At 32.6% G+C, this 25,480-nt stretch overlaps 5 protein-coding genes across 8 annotated transcripts; 3 read left to right on the top strand and 2 right to left on the bottom strand.

Annotated features, from left to right (window-relative positions):
* Positions 1-3,378: 3,378 nt before the first annotated feature.
* On the bottom strand, positions 3,379-5,170 carry Mrps7 (mitochondrial ribosomal protein S7). 2 transcript variants are annotated; one of them, XM_076777763.1, is made up of 5 exons: positions 4,914-5,170; positions 4,453-4,635; positions 4,136-4,367; positions 3,803-3,940; positions 3,379-3,569 (listed from the first exon to the last, which is right to left on the bottom strand). In XM_076777763.1, the coding sequence occupies exons 1-5, from the start codon at positions 4,961-4,963 to the stop codon at positions 3,489-3,491; spliced, it is 684 nt and encodes a 227-aa protein (XP_076633878.1). In that variant the 5' UTR covers positions 4,964-5,170; the 3' UTR covers positions 3,379-3,488. The 2 variants fall into 2 exon arrangements, with proteins under 2 accessions (XP_076633878.1, XP_076633877.1); XM_076777762.1 differs by having other exon boundaries at positions 3,379-3,940.
* Positions 5,171-6,513: 1,343 nt separating this feature from the next.
* LOC143348018 (B-cell receptor-associated protein 31-like) lies at positions 6,514-10,687 on the bottom strand. 3 transcript variants are annotated; one of them, XM_076777765.1, is made up of 4 exons: positions 10,543-10,687; positions 8,205-8,456; positions 7,232-7,564; positions 6,514-7,130 (listed from the first exon to the last, which is right to left on the bottom strand). In XM_076777765.1, exons 3-4 carry the CDS (start codon positions 7,500-7,502, stop codon positions 6,700-6,702), a joined length of 702 nt encoding a protein of 233 aa, XP_076633880.1. In that variant the 5' UTR covers positions 7,503-7,564; positions 8,205-8,456; positions 10,543-10,687; the 3' UTR covers positions 6,514-6,699. The 3 variants fall into 3 exon arrangements, with proteins under 3 accessions (XP_076633880.1, XP_076633879.1, XP_076633882.1); XM_076777764.1 differs by having other exon boundaries at positions 8,304-8,456; positions 10,543-10,686; XM_076777767.1 differs by lacking the exon at positions 8,205-8,456 and having other exon boundaries at positions 10,543-10,684.
* Nd-b16.6 (NADH dehydrogenase (ubiquinone) B16.6 subunit) lies at positions 9,139-9,974 on the top strand. Its single transcript, XM_076777771.1, has 3 exons — positions 9,139-9,327; positions 9,444-9,594; positions 9,683-9,974. Exons 1-3 carry the CDS (start codon positions 9,240-9,242, stop codon positions 9,888-9,890), a joined length of 447 nt encoding a protein of 148 aa, XP_076633886.1. The 5' UTR covers positions 9,139-9,239; the 3' UTR covers positions 9,891-9,974.
* A 406-nt stretch (positions 10,688-11,093) lies between the features above and the next one.
* LOC143347668 (uncharacterized) lies at positions 11,094-13,629 on the top strand. The gene is made up of 3 exons (XM_076777063.1): positions 11,094-12,312; positions 12,642-12,681; positions 13,551-13,629. Exons 1-3 carry the CDS (start codon positions 11,272-11,274, stop codon positions 13,577-13,579), a joined length of 1,110 nt encoding a protein of 369 aa, XP_076633178.1. The 5' UTR covers positions 11,094-11,271; the 3' UTR covers positions 13,580-13,629.
* Adss (adenylosuccinate synthetase) lies at positions 13,588-24,889 on the top strand. The gene is made up of 6 exons (XM_076777062.1): positions 13,588-13,870; positions 20,563-20,665; positions 22,825-23,188; positions 23,399-23,791; positions 23,890-24,146; positions 24,583-24,889. Exons 1-6 carry the CDS (start codon positions 13,688-13,690, stop codon positions 24,630-24,632), a joined length of 1,350 nt encoding a protein of 449 aa, XP_076633177.1. The 5' UTR covers positions 13,588-13,687; the 3' UTR covers positions 24,633-24,889.
* The last annotated feature ends 591 nt before the right edge of the window (positions 24,890-25,480 follow it).

Genomic DNA, 25,480 nt, shown 5'->3' with positions numbered 1-25,480 from the left:
CTATTTGGGATACATTTTTACATCCAAATAAAAGAGGACCCGTTAATATTTAACGAGTTTTAGTTTCATCTTTTAGTAAAATTTGTATTGTTGAAGGAAAGTTCTTAGAGTATTTTTGTTGGTAATTCTGTTTCTTGTCGTTAAGAGTCGCATTACTGATACAACCTCTTCGTGCACACTCTTTAGTGCAGTAATAAGAGACTTTTGGGACTTTTAAAAAATTTAATATATCGTATGGAAGTATCCAACCACTTTGTGTTATTTTGGAAATCAAGGTATGTTTGTGCATTAATGTTCGTAAATGGATGGGCAGTTTCCTCTAGGCACCGATCTGCCATCTGGTAACACTGCTTTCTAAACGAATTCTACTATTAAAGGGCTACGAATTATTATCAACCCTCGCTAGTTGTTAATCAATATTAGATTCCTATAAATAGCAGAATCCTTCACCTTCCGTACTTAGATCTACTCGTATACCTCGTCTTTGACAATACTCTAAAATCTTTGATGAATCAATGAGAATCAAAACTAACCTAGCGAGAAAGCTGTATACAGGGTGTCCCGTAAATAGTGTAAGAGCCGGAAATGTGGGGTAGCTGAGACGATTCTGAACAACAATTTCCTTTGCAAAAATGTCGGATGGAGCTTCGTTTTTGAATTATTAACGAAAAACACTGACGAATCACGGCGCTTGCCTGCCGCGCGCTCAGGGCCGTCCGAACTAAGAGAGCCACCGTGTCGGGTAGGTAGCAAGATGTGCATCGGAGATACGTCGAGGAACGAATACAAATAATTAAAAATACTACCACTGCAACTGTTACCTCTGCGGATTGGATAAATCAGTCAGCTAAATCGAATTTATTAATTATTTGTATTCGCTGTTTCCAAGGAAGAAGAAATAAAATGTGGGAAGATGCTCTCGGAATTTTTAGGAAATTAATTCTTCGCACCTGAGTGACCCTTCTTGCCAGAGTGTGTTAAAATTAAAATAAGAATTATTTTCAGAAAATTAAAATAAATACGGTAAGAACCATTTGTAATCGTTTGTTATTAAAAACTGTACTGGAAAAGCAGACTGGATTTGTGCGTACCGAAACATTTTTCGCATGCAAGGGGTTAATAGAGAATTAATTGAAATTCGCCTTACCCATTTACTTGCAAGTTGCAATAGGGCCAGTTAGTGCACCCCTGTCGATCATGGAAAGGTCGAAGACCCCAATAAAAATCAGCTGATGGGACGGCCCGGTCACTGCACTCGCTTCTTACCCCGAAAACACTTTACAGCACGGTCACTAGCACTTTTCACTTTTACATTTTCGGGGTAAGAAGCGGGTGCAGTGACCGGGTCGTCCCATCAGCTGATTTTTATTGGGGTCTTCGACCTTTCCATGATCGGCAGGGGTGCACTAACTGGCCCTATTGCAACTTGCAAGTAAATGGGTAAGGCGAATTTCAATTAATTCTCTATTAACCCCTTGCATGCGAAAAATGTTTCGGTACGCACAAATCCAGTCTGCTTTTCCAGTACAGTTTTTAATAACAAACGATTACAAATGGTTCTTACCGTATTTATTTTAATTTTCTGAAAATAATTCTTATTTTAATTTTAACACACTCTGGCAAGAAGGGTCACTCAGGTGCGAAGAATTAATTTCCTAAAAATTCCGAGAGCATCTTCCCACATTTTATTTCTTCTTCCTTGGAAACAGCGAATACAAATAATTAATAAATTCGATTTAGCTGACTGATTTATCCAATCCGCAGAGGTAACAGTTGCAATGGTAGTATTTTTAATTATTTGTATTCGTTCCTCGACGTATCTCCGATGCACATCTTGCTACCTACCCGACACGGTGGCTCTCTTAGTTCGGACGGCCCTGAGCGCGCGGCAGGCAAGCGCCGTGATTCGTCAGTGTTTTTCGTTAATAATTCAAAAACGAAGCTCCATCCGACATTTTTGCAAAGGAAATTGTTGTTCAGAATCGTCTCAGCTACCCCACATTTCCGGCTCTTACACTATTTACGGGACACCCTGTATTTATGACCTATGCAAAGCGGATCGCAGCCAATTTGCTAATATTATTTAGTTTTTAATTAATAATTGCATTACCCAGCTAAGAGTGATACGATTATTAATTAAACGATAAATAATATTACCCAGGTCTCACCACGAGGAGGTTGCTGCGAGTGGAGACCCGAAGGGAGATAGATGGAATCAAAGTTCCATCAATCTTCCTTTTACATTCTTACAAACTAGATTACTAAACTAAAGAGATAGAGTACCAATTAATTATTTTATTGAAAAAGGAGTGAAGCTAAATTATGGGATACGCGATGCTGAACCGTGCAGTAGATCTTCGGATCGAATCGACACTGCCCTTCGTAGATTGATTTCTACGTATTTCAAGAAATCGATCTATCATGAGCAGGCGATTAGATCTTTCCTCACCACTCCGTTAAACGCTATGGAAATTCGTCGTTACTAGTGTCGCCGTTGATGCACTCAGTTATGCCAAATCTGGCCACACTGGTTGAAGTCGGTTCACATTTTCAACGAACGTTTGTTGAATGAAAGGCTGATTCAAACCAAAATCGAATGAACATTCTTAGCCTTAATGCCTATTTATCTTCGATTTTGTACATGAAGTAGCTACTTACATTTAATTTTATGTTAACAATGACACAATCTCCAGTATTTTTACGATCACTCCACGCTTACAAGAGGATAATATACCGTGTATCTACTAATATTAATAATACAGGCAGAAAATATAGTAAAAGTACAGTCAAAGGAAATGATCGCTGTTCAACAGGAACTCTGTCAAAAATATATCCTGGTTACAAAATAATCTATTCTTGTTCGAACATTAAATTTGCTACCATTTTTAATGTAACGAAGCGCAATGCCACTATTTTTAATGCAACATTAATACCAATAGTTACAGGCTTACACATATTTGATTCTGTTACAACAATTGATGCTTTGGGAATTATATTTATGAGTAAGTTTGATGCAATAATTAACATTTTATATGTACAATTTTATACAATCTTACTATTTTTTTTAGATTCTCTGATTACTTTTGTAATTCATATTTCTTCATGGATGTGCAATAATCTCATTGGCATTGTATATTTCAAAGACGATGATGAAACAGTAATAGTATCATATTTAAATTACTGGGGTAAACGGATAGATCTAAAGACTAATCTTACAGACATCCAACCATTGTCAGAGACTCCTATAAATTTTAGTCATAAGTTATATAGAATATTGAATATTAAATCATGCAAGAACAAATTAAAATTGGTTACAGAACTTAGAAGTATCAAAGAAAAACCACGTTTCAAAGATATTTTTGGTATAGACGAAGATAATTTAAAGTAATTCTAATTATATTGTTACATTATTTAGAAACAAACAGATAATGATAATGATTTTATTTTAAATATAAGTTTATTTTACAATCAGTTATATAGTGCTATATTCATGACCACCGAAAATGGGCATAAGCACGATTAGCTTCACACTGTTTATGTAAATCATGTTTCTTTTTCACAATTCGACCCTGAAATAAAAATTACTGCAATTAAATAAGAAATATATTTTATATTTAACAACAGATTATTTCAAAATAAAATAATCTTATTTTACGTAATACTTAAATTAACAAATATACGAGACAAGTTTGATAATTGAATAGAACCATCTTTTTACTATAAATAATGAATTTTTAGCATCTACCAATTTTCTCCCTTTGCTTTGAAATGAGCTATAACCTAGAATATAACATAAATATACTTTGTTATTAGCAGCATCGATAAGCTCTTTTGCCAAGACTTCAGGGAAAGATTGTGTACTGTCCTTTTCTTTCGAAGTTTTAATTAACCAATTCATAGATAAAAAGCTAGCTCTGCTTTCACTCAATGGTACAGGAACCTAACGAATAATAAAAGACTTCTTGTACTATTAATACGGAATACTATTTTATATTATTTATTATTTTATGTTCCTAATGACGTTAATATTAATCAGGAGTTTATTAATGGCAAATACCATTGTCTGTCAATACATTTAATGTATTAATTAAATATAAATAAATTGGAATAAATATAAATTAAATTTTATTCATACCTGATAAGTAATTCCACCTTTCTTTACATTTTGCAATCCTAAAATTGGTTTACAATTTTCTATAGCATAGATCAAAATTAATCTTGGATTCAATTCAATTTGCTCTTTCTCTTCAGGTCGAGCTTTATTATAACGTTCTAATTGTACCATTTTGATATGTTCAAAGGTTCTTGCCAATAATGATCTAGCTAATAATTTATTACCTTTTCGCATAATGTAATTTGTGAATTTACTAATAAACATAAATTTGATATATATTATTTACAACTCATTAATCAATATAATCTTTTATTTGATTAAAAAATTAAATTGTTTACCTAACAAGTTGATCATGAAATTCAGACGATGTCTCTGCAGTAGTGGCTGGTTTTATAGGTAGATGAGCTAACTGTTTGTAACTTCCACTTTTATATAACTCCTCTTGTCCATCTTTTTTATAAATTGGCTGGATGTACGAAGGTGGAATACTAGCATAAAATTGGATATTTGTTGGATTGTACCTATAAAATAATATTGTTTGTTTAAAGTCACTATTCATTATATATTAAAATATCTCTTATTTATTAGTACACATCTGGTATTATAAGTAATAATGTATTATCGATAAAATATTTCAATTTAACTTCTATTAAACATGTTTATTAAAATTGATTAACGTATTGTGAATTGAGGTTATGTGATCAAACATTCTTTAAATAATTTTTAATGAATTATTACATAAATAATATATATTTATAATTAAGAAAGAAGAATATACAATGAGGAATTATAGAAATACCTTGTTAATTCACGCAAAATTAACAAGTTAAATGTTCTACCAAGGGCCATTCTGTATGTATTACTGCGTTAACTTTTATTTTTACAAGGGTTTACAATTATGTTCAATTATGTGTGCACTGTGTGACGACAAGCAGGAATATAAATAAACATTAGAGATTAGTTGTTTGTAATATACATTAATTATTTAATAAACTTAGTCTGAATGTTATGATTATATCAAAAACGAACGTGTTGTTAAACTAGGTGGCGGTGCAATCGAAGGAGATTAGAAAAGGAGAGCGATAGTGTAAGGCAAGGAGAGAGAGAAATAGATCATATTTCTTTATATTATTTACTAATTATTCTTTTCCTGGGATTAATCTATGGACTATAGGTGTACATATGTATAGTCCTATAAAAATCGAGTATATCCGCGAGCATCTCATGAAGCTGGCCGCTGCAGATCAAATTACTAACTCCCAGCATCCAAACCCCTTCTTTAGTAGCGACACTAGGGAATTATGACCCTGAAAATATACCATTAAAGATACGAATACAAACGCCCAGACTAATCATCAACTAACCATCCACAGCACCACACTCATCGCATCGTGCATGTAAACGAGGTTTTTGAAACTTTTCCTTCGAGTTCTAACCTAAGGAAAACCACAATGACACATTTACATAAACATTACAGACACTAACAAACACTTTAAGTGCAAGTGTAAGGCTCCAGCCTAGGGTATTGCGGAAAAATCAGGAGAACGAGATAACACACCTATTAGAATTTTTTTCTCGAAAATACGTAGGATTTCGGGGGTATGTTTATTGACGAAAAATGATTGTAATTGGCCCCTGTAACTAAATATAATTTTTTTAGTATGATTTGAAATATTTATTTTGAGTAGGCAAACATTAAGCGTAGTTTATAGGAATGAATTTAAGGAAGGCGGATAAACGGTATTATAGCTTTGGGTTCCAACCTTCAAAGGACTTCATTTTTTCAAACAGTAAAATAAATTTGTACAAATACCTAACAAACAATTTATTTTCGATTTGCTAATGTTTCTTCAATTATTTCCTAAATTTTGATTTCAACGTACGTATATAAATGATTGGGACTATTTATAGCAGTGATCAGAGTCTCTATAATTTTATCAAGGGATATAAAATTTTGGGCCTAGTAGCATAAATTGTGAATACTGGTTTTCACACAATATATGCAAATATATTTTATGATTTTAGGAAATTTTCGGTTCCTTACTTTAGCCCACGGGCCAAAATATGATGTAATCCCCCACATTCCCCTTTCATGGAACCTAACTGCGACATTCAGAGATTAAACATCATTAATTTCCCTTTTTCAATCGAATACAGTATTTTCTTGTCCCAAATCAGCCAAAGGTCGATGTATTATATGTAGATAAATTTGTACTTATGCTAGTAATAAAAGTACGATGATAAATAAATGTAGGTACATAAATGTTGCTGATTTTTTAATTTTGAAACTGAACGATCTCGAAATAATTTTTCAAATCCTTAAAAACAAATAATTTTTCTGTAAAGTATTATTTTTATTGTTAATAAAACAAAGATTGAGACACGGAAGTTAGACGAACTATCCTACACAATCAACAAATTTTTTATTCCCTTAATGTTTAACACAAGACTTATATATATCTTTTTAATAAAATAATGCAATATGAAACAATAACCTTAAGAAAGATGTTTGCATAAAATTTTTAAATTAGATTTGATAGCACTGTTAAAGAGGAAATGAGAAAATGAGGTAGGGTAGGTGTAATTTAATCACTTTTTTTATCACCACTCGATAAAGAACATTTGGCATGTTCATCGCATAAACGTTCATATTCTTTAGCAAGCGATTCAGCTTGTGACTTCATAGCATCTCTCTGCTTCTTTTCTAGTTCAAGTTGCGACTCCATTTCTTGATTTTTTACCTCTAATTCCTTAAGTTGATTTTTTAATTCAGACACAGCTTTATTATGCACTTCTTGTGAATCATTTTGCGCAGATGCTCCAAGCGTTTTTTCTGACAACAAAGATTTTGCTGTTGTTGTAGCAGACTGAGCTTGTCGCATGGCTGCTTCATTCTGTGCTAATAATGTAGCTTGGAAAGAAATAAGGGTCATAAGACGCCGTATAACAAGGCTTAAAAACAGTGAAAAACCGGTTATATAAAAATTTCTTTGAGCTCTGAACAGTTTCATGTTTCCTGTGTAAAATAATAATATACTTATTTATAGAAGGTCCACTGTAATTAAATTTTCCACAAAATTAGTTAACTATGTTATCTAATGCAAAAATTATATGTACCTTGCATCTCAGTATCCAAATGTGTATGTTCTCCTGCACTTTCAATTCCATAATATTTTCGCATTTCTCTAATAGAATCCAACAAAAATAAAACTAATATGATAAGTACAACATAGAAATAATATGATGCTTGATTACTTATTGATTGCAGGAATCTGGATTTAAATAACTTTTGCCATTTAGTTGGTGATATTATTGGTAATACTAAGAGTAATACAAAACATATTTGAGCATACAGAAAACCAGCAATCAATGTCCATTGCAAACTCATGATTTTTGTATTATAAATTTATGTGATTATTTAGAAATAAAATAATGGTGGAGTTATCTTTCCTGCAACATATACAACAAGAACAAAAGTAAATTAATTAATACAGATATTTCAATAACGATACATCGTATTTTTCATTCTCTTCTCAATTTATAGTAGTAATTACAATTGCTTAATTATATAGTTTCCCCCTTATTTTGTAGTAATTATAGAAAAAAATTACTAATGGTATACTATAAAAATTGATATTTAGTCTTCCTATTACAAATCCCAGTAGCATCCATTAATTATAGTATAGCTTCATTTTATGTTTTTATATGACCTATATGCACGTCAATATTTCAATGCTGATGTAATCAATATTTTTAATGCTCGATTATTTTTCTTTTTTTTTCTTTTTTTTTTTGTAAAATAACAATTGTGCACAAAATTGCAACGTGTAAGAGTATTTCTAAATAGTATTCATTATAAAATATTAAGAAAACATAAAAAGTCTATTCGTCCAAAATAATTTTTTCTTTGAATACGTTTATGAACGTTAAATACATATTTATAATAACTATTTACGTATAATCCTAGTATGTTAACAAACTGAATTGAAAGTTTCAATATATATAATATATTCAGACAATTTGTAAAAAAAATAGTTAACTAATAAACATTGATATTTCATACAAAGTGTATCAAAACTTAATAATAAACTCACAAACAATTTGTGACGGAATTCTTTAATTTGTTCGTTTAAATTAAAAAATTATACACCTGTACTAAGAATAGGATTGAATGTCAAAAATACCATACCGGTAATTGGCAAGAGTCGCAGATAATAAGTAAGTTCAAAGTCCTACGTTAACGTCGCAAATTTTTAGTGTCCCTCCAGGATTATCTTGGCACAGATCCCCATTAGAGCCATTTTCATCAAAAAGTAGGGTCACTGGGAGCTTGTGCGACGGCCTACGAATGGCGCTAATGTTGCTTATGTGTATGCCTATCGTCTAACATTTTATGTAATTTATGACGCAATTGCACCAACTTGCGTTCAAATTGAATTCAATTTTCTTTGAAAATAAATGACCGAAAAGTGTGATACAGTTGCAGTATCGAAAAAGAATGGGATTCAAGCATTTGATGCCATGTTGATTATTATTTAAATATTGCATATTATGACTTCCTAGACAAAATTCTGTCTACGCCTTTGTGATCTACATATATAAATTATTAGTAGTTTTATTATATGTACATATTATTTATAGGGACAATTGGTAATATCGCGCGTTGTCAGTGTCGTTTTTCGAGTCTGTTGCGTCCCGATTCGGCGGTTTAGGGAAATGAGGAGGAAATTTCCGATTCGACACGGCCTTTAGAAAATGAACCAAGTATTTATAAAAAATGCCTCCTTTTCTCTCTTGACTCTTGACTTTCCCCTGCTAGATCGCCCACGTTGAATACAATAGCATCCTAATTTGAAGGCAGTTACATGATCCTCACTCCATGGTGGTTAATCAAGTTCCAATTAATTCCCGTAGGCGGCGCTATATATATATTAAACCTAGTTCACGCGGTAACGTAACAGTCTAAGGATTTTCCCTAGTTGAAACGGATACTAGTGACTTTTTCCGTGTAGAATTGCCAGTTATATATCTCTGATTTCTTACTCTATACGTAGCCATTTATGGCGAACACTTACTATCTCTTTTCTGTGTTTAAGCAGTGTCTTAATTAAGTATAACAACTAGGATGAGAAAAGAAATGCAGGATTTACCTCCGAAAGGAGGATACGCACCTTATCAAATCGACCGAATTCATTTACGTACTATTATTGGAGGTATGCATGTAGATACGCATACAGATTGTGTATTCCCGAATTTCATTACTCAAGTATGAACAGTTACATGACACTTGTTACAAAATATTCAATAACGAGCAAAAAATAAATTTTAGGTCGGTTTGGTTTCGCAGCTTTTTATATTACTACAACTGTTGGAGCTATTTTGTATCATGCCAATAGCCTTGAATGTCGAAAAAATGAAATTGAAATGAAAAGCGCTCGTCATGCTCTACAACCATTGTTGGAGGCAGAAAGAGACAGAGCGTAAGAATGTTTTCTTTTACATAACTTCATCCACACTTTTTACTTGAAATTACTAGTAGCAAACATTCACATTTGTTTCTTTTTGCAGATTGATGAAACGTATGAGACAAATTGCAAATGAAGAAGCTGATTTAATGAAGGATGTTCCAAAATGGGAGGTAGGAACTTTGTTTGGAGAATTAGTATATCCTTCATTTCCAGCAGACAAATTCATCAGCCCTACATATAGTGAACTTTCAATGCATTCAAACATTGAGGATTATAAAACTCGTTTTTACGTTAGACATTTCACATAAATGTTTCTTTATTGAAACTTTTATGTTAATGTATTAGAGAATATAGTAAATATAAGTAATAAAATTTATAGTATCATAAATATATGAACTGGTGTTCTTATTAACTACTGTAATATTGTTAGTGTTGTACATACGGATATTTATAAAAAGTGACCAAATTTTTTTAGCAATTACCCATTTTGTTATGCGTTCGTCTCCTTATTACTCTTTAATTTTTTTTTTTTTATTCATTAACGAAATTCCTTATTTCGCATGAAAAAATGTTTCTCAAAAAAATTCATTTGAAAGTTGAAATTGAGTTGAATTTAATAATCAAAATACAATGCATAGAGGCATAAAGATTGCCCTGGAGTAGTTAACATAATGCATGGAAATTTTTTATTTTCTAATATAAAGACTCATTGTGATTTCGAAATTAATATTATAACTTTTTGTGTCATGAATTTTTTAATATATTATTTGCCATTTTTGACAATCTTTATTTTTTTTCACCCGAAATATGAACTATAAAAAGATGCTCTGGTTATTCGTTAAGTAATGAATTACTAGTGATCACAGTACAGGAAACGCTGGTCTGTTCCTTCAAATTTGAATTATTTTCTAAATCTAAGAATACCATTTAGGTTATGAATATCAAAATATTTATATTTACCCTTTGGTCCATTTATCGGATAATCCTCATACTCTATGGTTTTCCAATTACGTAAACTTCACCGCATCCCATCTGCTCCATTCAAATGATCGTATAAGGGCTGCATACCCTTCGCTCGATTCTCTTCGTTCCCCACAACAGTATCAATTACATTGTTATTACAGAACGCCGATCGATATTCCTATAGATAATGCGTTTCGGATTATGCGATAGTTTCGAGTGCTACCAGTTGAACAGTGTTTATCAACTCGATCTTTCAAATTTTATGCATACTTCTTTTTTCGATGCCGCGTCCAATGAGAAACTATTTCAAATGTATTTATATTTCTATTGATTTTTGATAAAACATTTATGTAATAAAAACATGAATATCAAAGAACGTCGAGTGAAGAGAAGTAAATTAAAAATTTTATCAAAAGAAATCTTTAATAAAATTAGAATTATTAGAAATAAAAGAAAATAGAAAAATGCAGCTTTGTCTTTTAAAAATTCAAAAAAATTTCATCGAGAAATGGTTTGTACGTAATAATTTATTTTCTTAAGAAAGATAAGGTTGAAAGTCGCTGGACGCTACAACACTGGTCCGACAAGATAGCATCAAATGCTCAACTATGCGTTTAATTCGAAACTGAGCCTCAAAGAGCCGTAAGTCGGCAAAATTTGGGGTCGTATAGTAGGGCCATATATATAAACAGGAGTTCATTGAACGACCGCAGTTTAAGTTTAGTCATGAAACCGGTAAGAAAGATGAAAGACTTCAGCATTGAGAGTATTTTATCCGATACGTTCGTTTTAAAGCAAAATGAACATTGCAAAGACACCGAGAAAGAAAAATGTCGGAAACGATCCGGAACAGATTTGAAAGTTAACGTGGAGGAAACAACGCGCGCAACGAACGAGGAAAGTAATTTCGTATCTGCGATAAATTTGAGGAAACGTTTTGAAATTAACTGTGATACGTGTTTGAAAGAACATACCGCGGAGGAGCGCGAAACAAGTTTCAGAATAAGCTCTACGGAATCATTGATCACGGCGATCTGTATAAATTCCAGACAACGCCAGAAGAAATTAAATTTTACAACCGCGTGCGATGGAAAAAGTACAAAAAATTGTGAGAATACTTCGGGATTCCTCGTGCAAGAGAAATTAAATTTAAATTTCAACGGGACAAATACCGTCGAAAGAATTGGAAGTGAATGCGAATTGAATTCAACAAAATTACAAGAGGAATTTAATGTAAATTACAGAGATATCGACAAGAGCAATTGTTGGAGAAACTTCAAAATAAACAATCAAGAGAAAATACATTCTGAAAGGAATTCGAAGAGAAACCAAAGAAAATTTGATAGATGTAGAAAAAAGCAAATTGAGGATTTTAACGGAGATCTTAACGGTGGAGTATTGGGGAATCAATCAAAATGTTTGGAAGATAATTTAAGTAGACAGTTAGAAGGGATAAAAAGCCAGTATTTGTTACCCGATAATTCAAATAGAAAATTGGTTGAATATGTCAAAGACGAAACAAAATGTTTAGAAACGACACAAAGTACGAAAGAATTAGAGTGGCTTCAATTTACGAGATACAAACCGCCGAAAATTCGCCGGAAGTCAACAGTTGGTAAAAATAAAAGAAAGGCGAGCCTTCAGCCTCGAATACCATTTTCAACATTTCAACTCGATTTTCTTGCACAAAAGTTTCGTGACAATGCTTACCTTTCAAGAAACGACGTACTGGATATTTCTATCGCTTTAAAGCTTCCATCCAAAAAGGTATTTCCAGTATTTCATTAGGTTTTATATCATTTTTAGTTTTATGCATATTTGAAAATTTTCATTATTACGAGCTTTATTAAAGTATAAAATTAGTATTTAAAGTTTTTCGTCTAAAATAGAGTTTTATGTACAATTGTATTACTAAAGTATTACAGCCGACAGAAATAAAATGGCGGCCAAAGATTTTACATTTTTTATTAATCCTAACAATTGAATGAAACTGAAACGAAAACTATCTTGAACTTAAAGAAAGTAAATTTGAATTTGGTAAAAATTACAAAAAGTATAAATAGGAATAGAAAAATGATTATAATTTCTTGTTTTAGGTGAAAATTTGGTTTCAAAATCGACGTGCCAGAGAACGGCGTGAGTTTCATGCTAACTTACAGTAAAAAATATAATTATCGTATAACTATTAACAAATCACATATCAACAAATATTTTCTTTAATTAATTAATATATTCGTTCGTTACAAAATTCTATTTGTGTAATTATAGACTTGAAACAAATTTTCTAGTCATTGTTCTACTGCAAAATCATAATAAGAAAAATGAAACTGATTTAAATAACTCAAAATGTGTCGATGTCATGTAATCGAAATTATCTGAATAAATTATTTTGTTCAAACTTTATTTTAATGAAATTTTAGTAAACTGATAATTAAGAAGAAATAACTGTTTTTAAAATACTTATAGCATTCCCATTCATTACATTATATTTGTTTTGTATATAATATTATATACTATGTATAAATAAGAATTGTCTTTAAACAATTTTGTTGTATTTTGGTCAATAATTTCCTATCAATAATTGAGATTGACTTGATACAAAAACTACTTTCATATTAAACACATTTTAGTAGATAAAAGATAAAATTCCGATATTCAAATTTACGTTATGTCCGTGGTTCTCAACCTATAGTTTGCGGACTCCAAGAATCATAATCCTTTTCTGTCTAATATAAATTATTCTCGTAGAGAGTTTGGTAAAGAGATCCGTATAAGTTTTCATCCCGTTCCAAGCAAATCAGGATTTTAGCTGCTCGTTAAAGAACGTTTAACTAATAATTAACAATATTATTCTAACAAATATTACATAGAAAGAGTTCGTGAGCTCCGTTGAACTGTCAAAAGGGGTCCGTGAAAAAGAAAAGAAGGTTAAGAACTACTGCTATACGGCGATTCTGAATGAATCTAATCTTCCGTTTACATAATCTTTACCGTTTCCCTACTAGATGTCCTTTCATTCGACCGAGAAATATAAGCAAGATAGTTTAGTCGTTCGAGCAGTCGCGTGGTGAATTCCGACTCGTGAGTGCGTGCGCAGTTTGTTCAATCGTACGAAAATTTACGAACTCTTTCGTATTCGAAGATGCAGCGTTCCGTCCAACGAGCAAACGGCGATGGCGTCCTCGCCTCACCAAGAAAAAAACAACGATTATTAAGCGCCACGGCCAAGGTTACTGTCATTCTTGGAGCTCAATGGGGCGACGAAGGAAAAGGCAAGTGCGTTGATATGCTTGCGACGGATGCTGACGTCGTCTGCAGGTGTCAGGTGAGTTCGCCATCTTTTACATTCTCGTCCTCCATCTTTTTCATTCTTGTCCGCCTTTTTTTCAACAGAAATTTACATGTGCTTACATCATTTCAATCGCGATTCATTCCGTTCGTTAGGGTAGTTATTTCACGAAACCACGATCTCTTTATTCTATACGCGCCAGCGCATTTCAATTCGTTTTCTGTCATGTTCTTTTAAATTCTCGAAGCATTTCCTCTCTTTCTCTTTTCTCGCCATTCCTTCCCTTTTGTCACGTGATTATTCGAATGTCTAATTCTATTTTCATAGTTTAATTCGGTAATTATTTACATCGGAAGATACCTCGCCAATGACCTTGACCTTGACCTTGACACATGTTGAGAGGGTACCGATCAATTTTTACGAGTTAAATAATTGACGGTCTCTTGTGATTTTCGATGTAAACTTAACCCTTATGTTGGCAACCGGGTACCCGGGTAATCATTTTCTTACGTTTCTGTAAAAATATCGCATAACCGCTTCAGATTTCTATTCTTTCGTATATATTTTATGTCGATTTACGTTTTAATAATAAAATTGTATTATAAGAATCTTAAATATCAAAGAAACGTTAGATGTTTTATGAATGGAAACAAGGACCAATTTTTAACCAAAATCATGTAATCATATTTGTATATTTGTCATAAACCGATTGCTGTCAATTTTAGTAACATTTTTGCATCTTTCTATGATGTTCAAAAGGATCAATTTGACGCATCCGACAAGATCCTACCACTTTCTCTTGTTTTTTTGTTCATGCACAGAAATAGAAAGAACATCGTTTAATGCAATTCACCGATCTATCGTACTTTCTATTATTAATTTAGTAGAAATATGACCTGTGGTTCAAGCATTCGATAATTGACTTTGAACTATTCAAAACAAAAGGAAATCTAAACAAGGCAAAGTCCATTTCATCTCTGGATAGCTCTTCGTAGAAATAAGAATAAATATTTTCTTAGAATAATAAGTCTATTGTGTAATAACAATGGAAGTCCTAAAGCTATTAGCGAAGACTGCACAAGGTCTTAATAAAAATCAAATGTAATTGTAGATAATGTAACATGCAGAAAATGTTATCTCCAAATTATCTGGTACTCCAGTTTTACCAAAATATTGATACACAAATATACATGGACATAATATGTGTTATGTTTATAGCCTGGCACTAGTAAACTGTTAAACTTGACAATGATTTTTACTTCAACCATTATATATTTTTAAAGAATTCATAATAATTCTGTGTTTGATTTAGATTACATAAACTGTTATAACAATGTAGTAAATCGTCTAATTTTATGAATACCTCATTTTTGTTTCATTTATGTAATTAAAGAATTTAGTGAAATTTTCATAAACACAGTCTGAAATAGTTTTAAAATAAGAAGAATTAAATATATTATGGCCCATGGAAAAGTATAATTTAATTCCTAAATAAAATTTGTAAATATCTGAAAAATGTGGGATGGATTTATTTTCTGAGTTTGGAATAGTATGTATATACAATTGTATATATTTATATAAAGTGATTTTACAGTAGAATTATTTTTAATCAGTTACATTCAAATTGAAGTGTTCATTTTTTATGAACAGATCATCATTTTAAATAAAGTTGCTTATAAAGGGTGAGTCATTAATCATTAGAACCTGAATTATATCTGATGTATTTGATGATATAAGAAAATGGAAAAACAAATGTTAATTTCACTAAAGCGAATATCATAATACAGAATTATAATTAAACAAATAAGGAGAGTGTGTTCTATTTTAGTAGAAGGTAACGTTTAAAAGTATTGTTATACATTTTTGAATAAACGATGACAAAGGCAGAGATAATACGTATCATACTAACGCTTCGCGATAAAAATGCCGAGTTGAATGAAATGAATATCGTCCACTCGATATTAGAATAAGCCTTCTTGGTAAATGTCGACTTAACTGTAATACGTTTAGACAGAAAGGCTGAAAGCTAAAAAAATTGATTTTATAATTCTTGGAGCCAAATTAAATTTGCCATTTTATTTCTTCTTTTCATCCTATCCAAAAATAGTAACTTCGGAGGTAAAATAAGGATATCACGTAAGTATACTCTGTTTAAATTTGTGAATTTGAAATTTAACGAGAAACTGTAAACTTATTCTGAGAATCGTCAGGTACGGTTAATAAGTTTATATTAGCCATGAAATTTTTTTTTTCAGCATTATTTTTATGTCGTATAATATTAAGAACGGCCAAAGGAGACTTTCTTTATGCAATAAGTTATCGAGGGAAATAATTCAAACTAATGTGTTATTTCAAAAAAAAAAAATAAATGTCATTTATCTTTAGGAGTATGTTATGAAACAATTAGGTGTGCAAATATGTATATTCGTGACGTTTGAATAAATGTGTTGTGTCAAACGAATAATAATTTGTCCTATAGGCGATTTCACGGGTTTGAAGGTTCGTGCGTCACGTGATACGACTGTAATATGTTCCGCTCGCGTTGAGTAAACAAATAAAGGTTGGAATTAGTCCAGTTCAGTTGCTGTAGATTCGATTAGATAGCAACGTAATGTAGCAAATCTTTTATTTAATGTTTTGTCGAAGTCCCAGTATCTTATCAATTCGCTACCACGGTCTACAAGAATTTTTATTATTTCACGAAGATTAAGTAACAGATACAGAATTTCTGAAAATTTACGACATTCTATAGTACTTTGCAGAACTTGTTGCTACGTCGAGTTAATTTAAAATAAATTTGTTATTCTGACTCCCATCCCCCCACAGAAATTTGGATATCGATTTTTAATTTAAATTAAAAATAAACTAATAACCACGAAGGATTAGATGAATAATAATTGTGATAGTAATAAAATATTGAGTAAATAATGAACGAAGGTATAGACGAGTATTGATTTAATCACAAAACTGAAAATAGTGTAATAAATCATTTAATCGATAGAACTTGAAACGTATGATAGATCCAGTGAAACTAGTTTTCCTTCCACGTGTTGTTATCTTATTTGATTTACATGTTGGACACGTTAGAGTGTTTTTGCGCCTACGCATTGACGTCCTTGGCAATTATTCTATTATTCTTAGCAATTATTACACCACGTAATACGATATAAAGCGTGCAACTTTGATCGTGCGAAGTTATGAAGTTCTCTTTTAAAATTTTAGAGCAATCTGTTTTCAGTTTCTTTTAATATATATATTTACTTGCTGGATCTCGAAGCATTTTACAATTTCAGTTGCAATAACAATGTTTTCAAACTTTCAGATCATATAATATATGAAGCATACAAAATATAAAACTTGATTTATATCTATTGATTTTTCTCTGTGAAATATCAGTGACACTAAAATAGTTAATAATAATAAATAAATAAATTAATTAATTAATTAAAAAAAAAAGAAAAAAAAAAGAACGAGACTGTTGAAGATGTTGAAAAATAACTGATTTCTCCCGTTAGCTTGTCTACACAGGAAGTGAAAATCTGATCACTTGAGATTACGATAAGCCATTCTGATAACGCAGTCTTAAATAACACACATTTCACAATTTCTCGTACATCTATTCAGTAAGAAAGATTCCCTTTAAAATTCTAATGTAATTGTTTATTAATTTAATTCTGTAGAAACACCATTAATGTACAAAAATGTTTATAAATGTTTACAATGATATTGTGCAATTTTATGAAGCTTAGATTGAAAACGGGTATATGAAATTCATCAAAGAAGTCTATTTTTTGATCTGGACTTGAAACAGATTTTATTTAGTAAGTAATGGAAATGGTAAATCTTACGTTTAGGGGAGGCAGCTCCGATGACCTTGACTTTGACATACAGGGTGTTCAGCCAACCGTGGGAAAAATTTTAATGGGAGATTCTAGAGGCCAAAATAAGACGAAAATCAAGAATACTAATTTGTTAATAGAGGCTTCGTTAAAAAGTTATTAACGTTTAAGGTTCCGCCCGTACTGAATTTTTTTCTAGACACTGGGTAGGATTTCGGGGGTAGGTCTATTCACCAAAAATTATTGTAATTGACCCCTGCAACCGAAAATAATTTTTTCAGAATTAATTAAAAATTTTTTTTTTCGTCGAAAAATTTAGGCACCTACCCCTTTGTCGTTTTCTCTTAAAAATTAGATTTTGATTTCTAGTAATTTTATTTGACACCCTACAGAAAAGTTGTGTAATACTTTTTTGTAGGTACTCATGAGCTCTACTCCAGAAAAAAGTTTCATTGAAATATATTCACTACTGCAGGAGTTATGGTTGTTTGAAAATTAGACCATTTTTATTGGGTTTTTCTCAGTTTACGGGGTCAAGGATCAACTTTTCGAATATTTTTGCGATTTGTACATATTCTCCATCAAAATACGCGTTGTTTGCTTTTTTAAACATTACAATCGTCCAATCCGTTCAGGAGTTATGACATTTTAAAGATTCGCATGAAATTTCAGAGAAGCATTTCTGGCCTCACATTAAATTTTCGATAAAGAATTTTTTTCTCGAAAGTAGGTAGGATTTCGGGGGTATATGTAATGACCAAAAATGATTGCAATCGACTCTTGCAACCAAAAATAATTTTTCTAAAACGATTTGAAAAATTTTTTTTTCTGCCAAAAAATTTCAACACCTACCCGATTTTTTTTCTCGAAAGTGGGTAGGATTTCAGGGATATGTCTATTCACCAAAAATGCTTGTAATTGACCCCTGTATCTAAATATAATTTTTTTAGTATGATTAGAAATTTTTTAATTTAATTTTTTAATAACTTTTTAATGAAGCCTCAGCCAAGAAATTGGTGTTCTTGATTTTCGTCTTATTTTGGCCTCTAGAATCTCACCTCAAGAGGTTTTAGCCGTCGCTCGTTTTTTATTAAACAGTTATTAGCATATAAAAATCATATAATATTAAATAAAACGATTATATTAAATTATATTTTATTACAAGATGGGTTAGGTCTGGGTTAGTGTAAGGGGTGTTTAGGGGGGCGTAGCCTCGACGAAGTTCCTTATTCTTGTCTTTTGTTTCCGGTAATTTTCATATACTAATAACTTTTTGATGACCTTGGCAACATATGTCAAGGTCAAAGTCATCGCAGCTGCCTCCCCTAAACGTAAGGTTTACCATGGAAATTTGTTCATTTAAAATTTTGATTTGAATTCAGATTTACGAATCTAAGTCGTTATTTACTTTTACGCTTCTATTTGGTGTTTAGTACAAAAAAAGCATTGTTGGATTTAATTACCAAGCATACTACTCGTAAGAGCATAACATTCGTCGCGATACACTCGATCCCATCGCTACTTGTACCGAATGTTGCCAAAGTCTGAGGTTTTAAACTGTCGTGGCAATAAACGTGCATGTTAACGTGACGTTAATACTCGATTTCTATTATCGTGACAATGTATATTACAGCATTTATCGTCGTGGAAACCGAAAGTCATGTTGCACCGATGTTCTAATCAGTGTCGTGATTTCAGTGTCACGAAATCAGACCGAGTTTGATATTTCTGAAACGATAATTGCATGGCACCGTTGTCTCGACATTCTTTCGACTCTGCAATCAATTGTATATCTGCATAACGATCGGAACAATCAACGAAAACGAACTCTTAAAATCTCTTTTGTAGCAGTTACTTCGTTAAAGTCATCGACGTTCCTAAAATAATTCTAGAAATTTTCAAAAAGTTTACAACACTCGCTTTTTGCCAAATTCTTGACAATTCCTGGCGAAAAGTAATTAATAATTGGTGTCTTGAATGGTTTTAGACAAAGAATTACAGCCCCTAATGTTATATTCATTAGCTACAAATGTTATTTATAAAATCTAGGGTTCTACGTAGTCGGTTTTAATTAATCAGGGCGTGGTGACTGTAAAAAGTCACATGAATGTGAAACCTCAAGGCTAGAACTGTATCGCCGCAAGATTTTTCCCGGCATTCAAGTGTTAAACGATTTATACGATTTATAAGCTTGTTACTTCCAATCTTATTTCTCCAGATATTTTCTCTGGTGTTGGAACACCGAGAAACGCTTTTCTTTGGGAAAAATTGAATTCTTTTGTTAAACAAACTCAAGATGAAAGACGTTTCGAGAGTCAGATTCACCATTACCTCGTTAAAACGTTACGAGCAGCCTCAAGCTTGAACGCTTTATCGAGGAATGCAGCAATATTGGGAATCAATTCGTTTCAATTATTCGTAGTAAAATTGCATATGTTTTCCTAGTATTATTGTCATTAATATAGTAATTCGAAGTGTTCTAATCTGTCTAGAAAAGTTGACTCATCGTCATCAGCTTTTGCACAGTTATAGTGCTTAAAATACTGAAGCCTAGTTAATAGTTTAGCTGTTATTTAAGGTATTAAGAAGTTCTATATACTCCCGGGCGTATATATTTCACATTATTATTTATAAATGGCGTAGCGAAGTAAAAAAAGCTAGAGAAGCAAACCCAGCGGGTAATCGAACGCAATCGATCCTAGAATAATAATTTTTTTATTCAATGTTTTTTTTTTTTCGTTGTCATTGTACCCACTTCGTTCAAAGTCTTTTTATAATAAACGTAAATGAAAATGTTGAATCCAATTTGGGAAATTGAAACGTATGAATTAAACGACCGATCAGAATAATTATGTACGCAGGAGAAAAAGAAAAATTTTAATTTTTCAGGGAGGAAGCAATGCCGGGCATACTGTTATAGTAGATGGTGTGGAGTTTCACTTTCATCTTCTGCCCAGCGGAATAATCAATTCTAGATGCGCATCGTTGATAGGTAATTATTTTTCGATCATGACGGTTTACAATAAAATTGTATACTATTATAATGTAATAACACAAAAAAAAAAAAAAAAAAAACGAAAGTTATAAAGGAAAGGGAAATATGAAAGTTTAAACTTCGCTGTATTCTAATATCGTCTCGATCGTAATAATCGTATAATTGCATCAGAAATAATTATTAGCGACGCTATGAAGTGGCAAATACGCTAAAGAGCTCTAGAACGTGTCTGTTTTCCACGTTAAAGTTCGAGAAAATGTCGAGGACATTTACCAGACACCAGTAATTATTCGAAAAATTAATTTCACTATCAGGTCGACCTCGTTTTTTTAAATAAATAATTATACCAGCATTAATTCAGTCGAGGAATTCGTATAAGATTAAAGTAAACCGAAAAACTGCCTTGAAAGACAAATAAAAATATTCGAATCTAAATAGTAGACATACCGATGTCTCGTAATCTCAATGATAATTGATGGTTCGAGTTGCGCCTATATTACGAGAAATGTCGACAAGTATATATCTTACTTAATATCGATGATTATATCTGCGCGACGCATCGAAGCAATGCTTGGGAATTGATACGTATCGATATTAATGGGTATGTCATTGGATTATAGTCCTATCGTTACAATTGATCCATTGTGTAGCGGAGGGACCGATATGCTTAAGCATTAATAATACTTTTAGCAATTTGTTACCTAAGTATTTAATCGATATTGAAAGGTATCGATACTAATATTTTTGTAGAAATAAATTTAAATCGATCAATGGAGGATCTAGAAGTGCCCAAGAGGGCGAGGGGAAGGGGGGGGGCTAATAAAAAATTATGAAAAAAAAAAACGATTAAAATTTGGATAATAGAGTTTCGCGTGGGTTGGGGGGTGCAAAGGATTTAGTGCCTCCCCAGCCCACTAAACTCAGTCAAAAAATATACTTAAAAACTTGTATGGCATAAAAGTAGTCTTCCAAAAGAAACATCGAATAGATAATCTTTCTTTGATGCTAAATTATACTTTAATCAGACTCCGGTATAGATAGTCTATCGATTCGATAGTCGTTCCCATCGCCAGTGAATCGCATGAGTCGCCGATGATGAATGCGCAGAATGAAATTTGGCCGTGGTTCGTTGCCGTAACTCCATTACAAGGACGCTCGTTACGCATGAGGCCTGGGTTTCCTCAGTCATCTTGTGTTCTTTAACTTCATCGTGACTAGGCACGTGATATCTTTCTAGGAACGAGCACGACCCATCCACCCGCATTTACGTTCTTTGCGCCATAAATTTAGACCTCGAGGTCGCTAGAACATTCTACAAACTTCGACTGGCTGCACTGACTTTGGCGTCAGTTTCGAATCGGTTACCACCGGTCCGTGGCGTCAGTCTCGTATCCGACGTCCACCCACCGAACCAATGCGTTATTATAGAATGGCTGTTTATGTTAGGAATCACGGAATTAAATGCACAGGCGTGCCGTAACTAGCAATTTGCCTACTGTTCGTTTCAGTAACGCGTAGGAATTATTAACAATCTGGATCTTTATTTTCTCTTAATTCTTTTCACGTTCCTCGAAACGAATGTTAAATATTAAATATTAATATTGGTCAAATCGATGTTGGAAATGTCTCGATTTGCTTAGATAAGCTCTCGCTCGAGACGTGTAGTTTTTAGAAAAGTTTTCGTTCCAAGATCGAGTTTGTCCCTAGAGCAGGTCTACAGCTTCCGGAGAATTTGTATCAATGAAAAAAGTGATCGTGCTTAGCCAAGAAAGCTTGATATTTCTCTGTACGATAATGTCAAGTTCAGGACATTGACAAAAAGTTGAGATTTTTCAGGCATGCTGTGTACGCAGCGAAAATAAATATTTAAAATTTCTATGCGAGCCAGAACCATATATTTATTTTTTTTTTTAACTTAAGAAAGATATTCGAATATTTTGTTTCCAGCGACTCCTGTATGCTCATTAGAACCGTTAATGTATTTGTATATTCGTGTAGAACAAGAAGAATCGGTTACCGTTCGTGAGATAACTGCTTTAACCAATTTAAAGTTCTTCAGGCTGACCCTCTTCCGGCCCTCTTTCCCAAGGCTCTTAATTAAGCTATGAAATTATTAGAACGAGTAACACGGCTTTAATTCTGTATAATTTTTCCAGGAAATGGAGTCGTGATACATCTACCGAGCCTCTTCCAAGAATTAGAAAGCAACGAAGCCAAAGGGATGAAAAATTGGCAGGAACGATTGATCATTTCCGATCGCGCGCACATTGTTTTTGATTTTCACCAGCAAGTTGATGGCCTCGAGGAATTGGCAAAGGGAACTCAATCCCTTGGCACTACTAAGAAAGGAATTGGGCCTACTTACTCGAGCAAAGCCGCCAGAAATGGACTTAGAATCGGCGATCTTCTTGGAGACTTTGATAAATTCTCCCAAAAGTTCGACGCGTTAGTAAAGTCGTATCAAAGAATGTTTCCGGCGCTGGAAGTTGATGTGAAAGCGGAGCTTCAACAATATAAAGAGTACGTGTTTCAAATGTCGGCAATAACAGTTTAGCATGTAAGATAATATTCTTATTAGATCTTAAGGACCTTGAACGAATGAAAGGAATAGTTAGCGTGGCCCCAAATGGCCTCGGAGTCCACTGGATCAAGGATCAAATAATTAGATAACGTCCGTTTTGAATCAGAGGCAGTCATTCAATTAATGCAACATCGTTGTTCTGTTTACAGATACGCGGAAAGAATAAGACCATTGGTAAAAGAAACAGTCCAGTATTTGCATCAATCGTTACGCGAGGGAAAGAAAGTGTTAGTCGAGGGCGCAAATGCCGCCATGTTGGATATAGATTTTGGAACGTATCCCTATGTTACCAGCTCTAATTGCAGTATAGGCGGAGTTTGTACCGGCCTTGGACTTCCGCCATCTTATATCGGGGAAGTAGTTGGGGTTGTTAAAGCATATACTACGAGGGTCGGAGACGGACCATTTCCTACCGAACTTCTAGACGCGACAGGTGATTTTTTACAAAAAAGGGGACACGAAGTTGGAGTTACCACGAGTAGAAAAAGACGTTGCGGTTGGCTAGATTTAAATCTTCTGAAGTTCACCGCGATGGTGAACGGGTAAGAAATATTTGATAAATCAGAAATCTAAAAGCAGAGGCGGAATATAAATAAATTGTACCGTTACCGATACCGATGTTTTAATTTCATTTATTTAGGTATACATCGATATGCGTGACAAAATTAGATATCCTAGATACGCTTCCAAAAATTCAAGTCGGTGTGGGATATCGGTTGAATGGAAAAGAAATTGATTATTTCCCAAGCAGCAGTTCCGATTTAGCGAAAGTGGAGGTGATTTATGAAACTATCGATGGATGGCAATCGAAGACAGAAAACGTACGTTCCTTAGAAAAACTGCCGGCTAATGCTAAAAAATATATACAACTAATAGAAGAGCATCTTAACGTACCAGGTAATATTCTATTACACTAACTCTAGATTAAAAATTTCCGTTATTATTAGTATGATAATACTGTGGTATTAAAAATCTTCGTGACTGTAACGTTGGGACGAGTTTTCAATTTCTTATTGTATACATATTTTATTTTAATGCTAATTTTTTCTTATGCTTTAGAATGAAATTAAAATAAGTGACACCTTCGTATCTGTGGTTTATCATAGTAAAGAAAAGAAAAGAAAATTAAAAAATGTAGATATTAGAAAAGTTTCTTTTTTACACTTTAATTTAATTTTAATGTACTTACCATTGAAGGATCTATACCATTAAATATCGACATACAATAAAAATCGCGTACAATTATATATAGGGTGTTGCTATTATCCGCGGTTTAGAATATGAAGGTATCACAGAAATTTCAGCAAATGTTCACACAAATTGTTTGTTTCAGTTAAATGGATCGGAGTGGGAGCAGATCGTGAAAGCGTAATCACGCTTTGACGTTACACTTATCAATTACTGCAATGGAAATATGTTAATTTATTTATTCGGTTGGTTACTTTTTTCAATAAATTGGATAAAGCAAGCGCACAAGAAGCACATGACAAAGAAAACCATAGCATTAAGCTCTTGAATTTTAGTAGAATTTAACAATTGAAGAATACGAATCTTCAAAATCCTTCCTATTATGGGATAATTCATGCCAATCATGTTATCTATTGTTTGAATATAAAATAAAAAATGTTAATTAAATTGTATTTATTTGAAAACTATTTTACTAAATGTTTAATCCTCTAACGATATGTTTTAACTAGTCTTGTGTAAAATAATGTTTCTAATGAAACATATAAAGAATTTTGTTCAATTTTTTCGTAATTAATTAATCATAAAATTACTTATAAAGTAATTTTCTCATCAGTATTTTATGTTATCTTACATACAAACATGTTGCAATAAACTAATATGTATGCAACACTAAGCATAATTTTTCTCATTTTTAATAGTAATTAACGCCCATTTACATCCTCTACTTTACAATTATTTATAATTACAACAGACTCACATGAGTCGAAATATCTCCTTTTCTGCTGCACACTACCACCCTCTCTTTCTAGTCGACTGTACCACCATGTATCGCAGAATAGTTCAAATATGATTAGGAGTCTTAAAACGAGTATTACCGCAAAAAAAATTGCTCAAAACATTTTTTGCATTATTGCACTTTGCCTATGGAGGGTGTTCAGCCGTACCTGGGAAAAATTTTAATGAGAGATATTAGCCGAACGTTACTGACCAGTGCAGGTATTTCTGATAATGTATAACGATTAATACTCACTACTGCATGCCCC

The sequence above is a fragment of the Colletes latitarsis genome, chromosome 11, assembly GCF_051014445.1.
Source record: "Colletes latitarsis isolate SP2378_abdomen chromosome 11, iyColLati1, whole genome shotgun sequence".
NCBI classification, from domain to species: Eukaryota; Metazoa; Arthropoda; class Insecta; order Hymenoptera; family Colletidae; genus Colletes; species Colletes latitarsis.
Note: the sequence above shows the minus strand (reverse complement) of the source record. Positions and strands in the feature narration are given on the sequence as shown.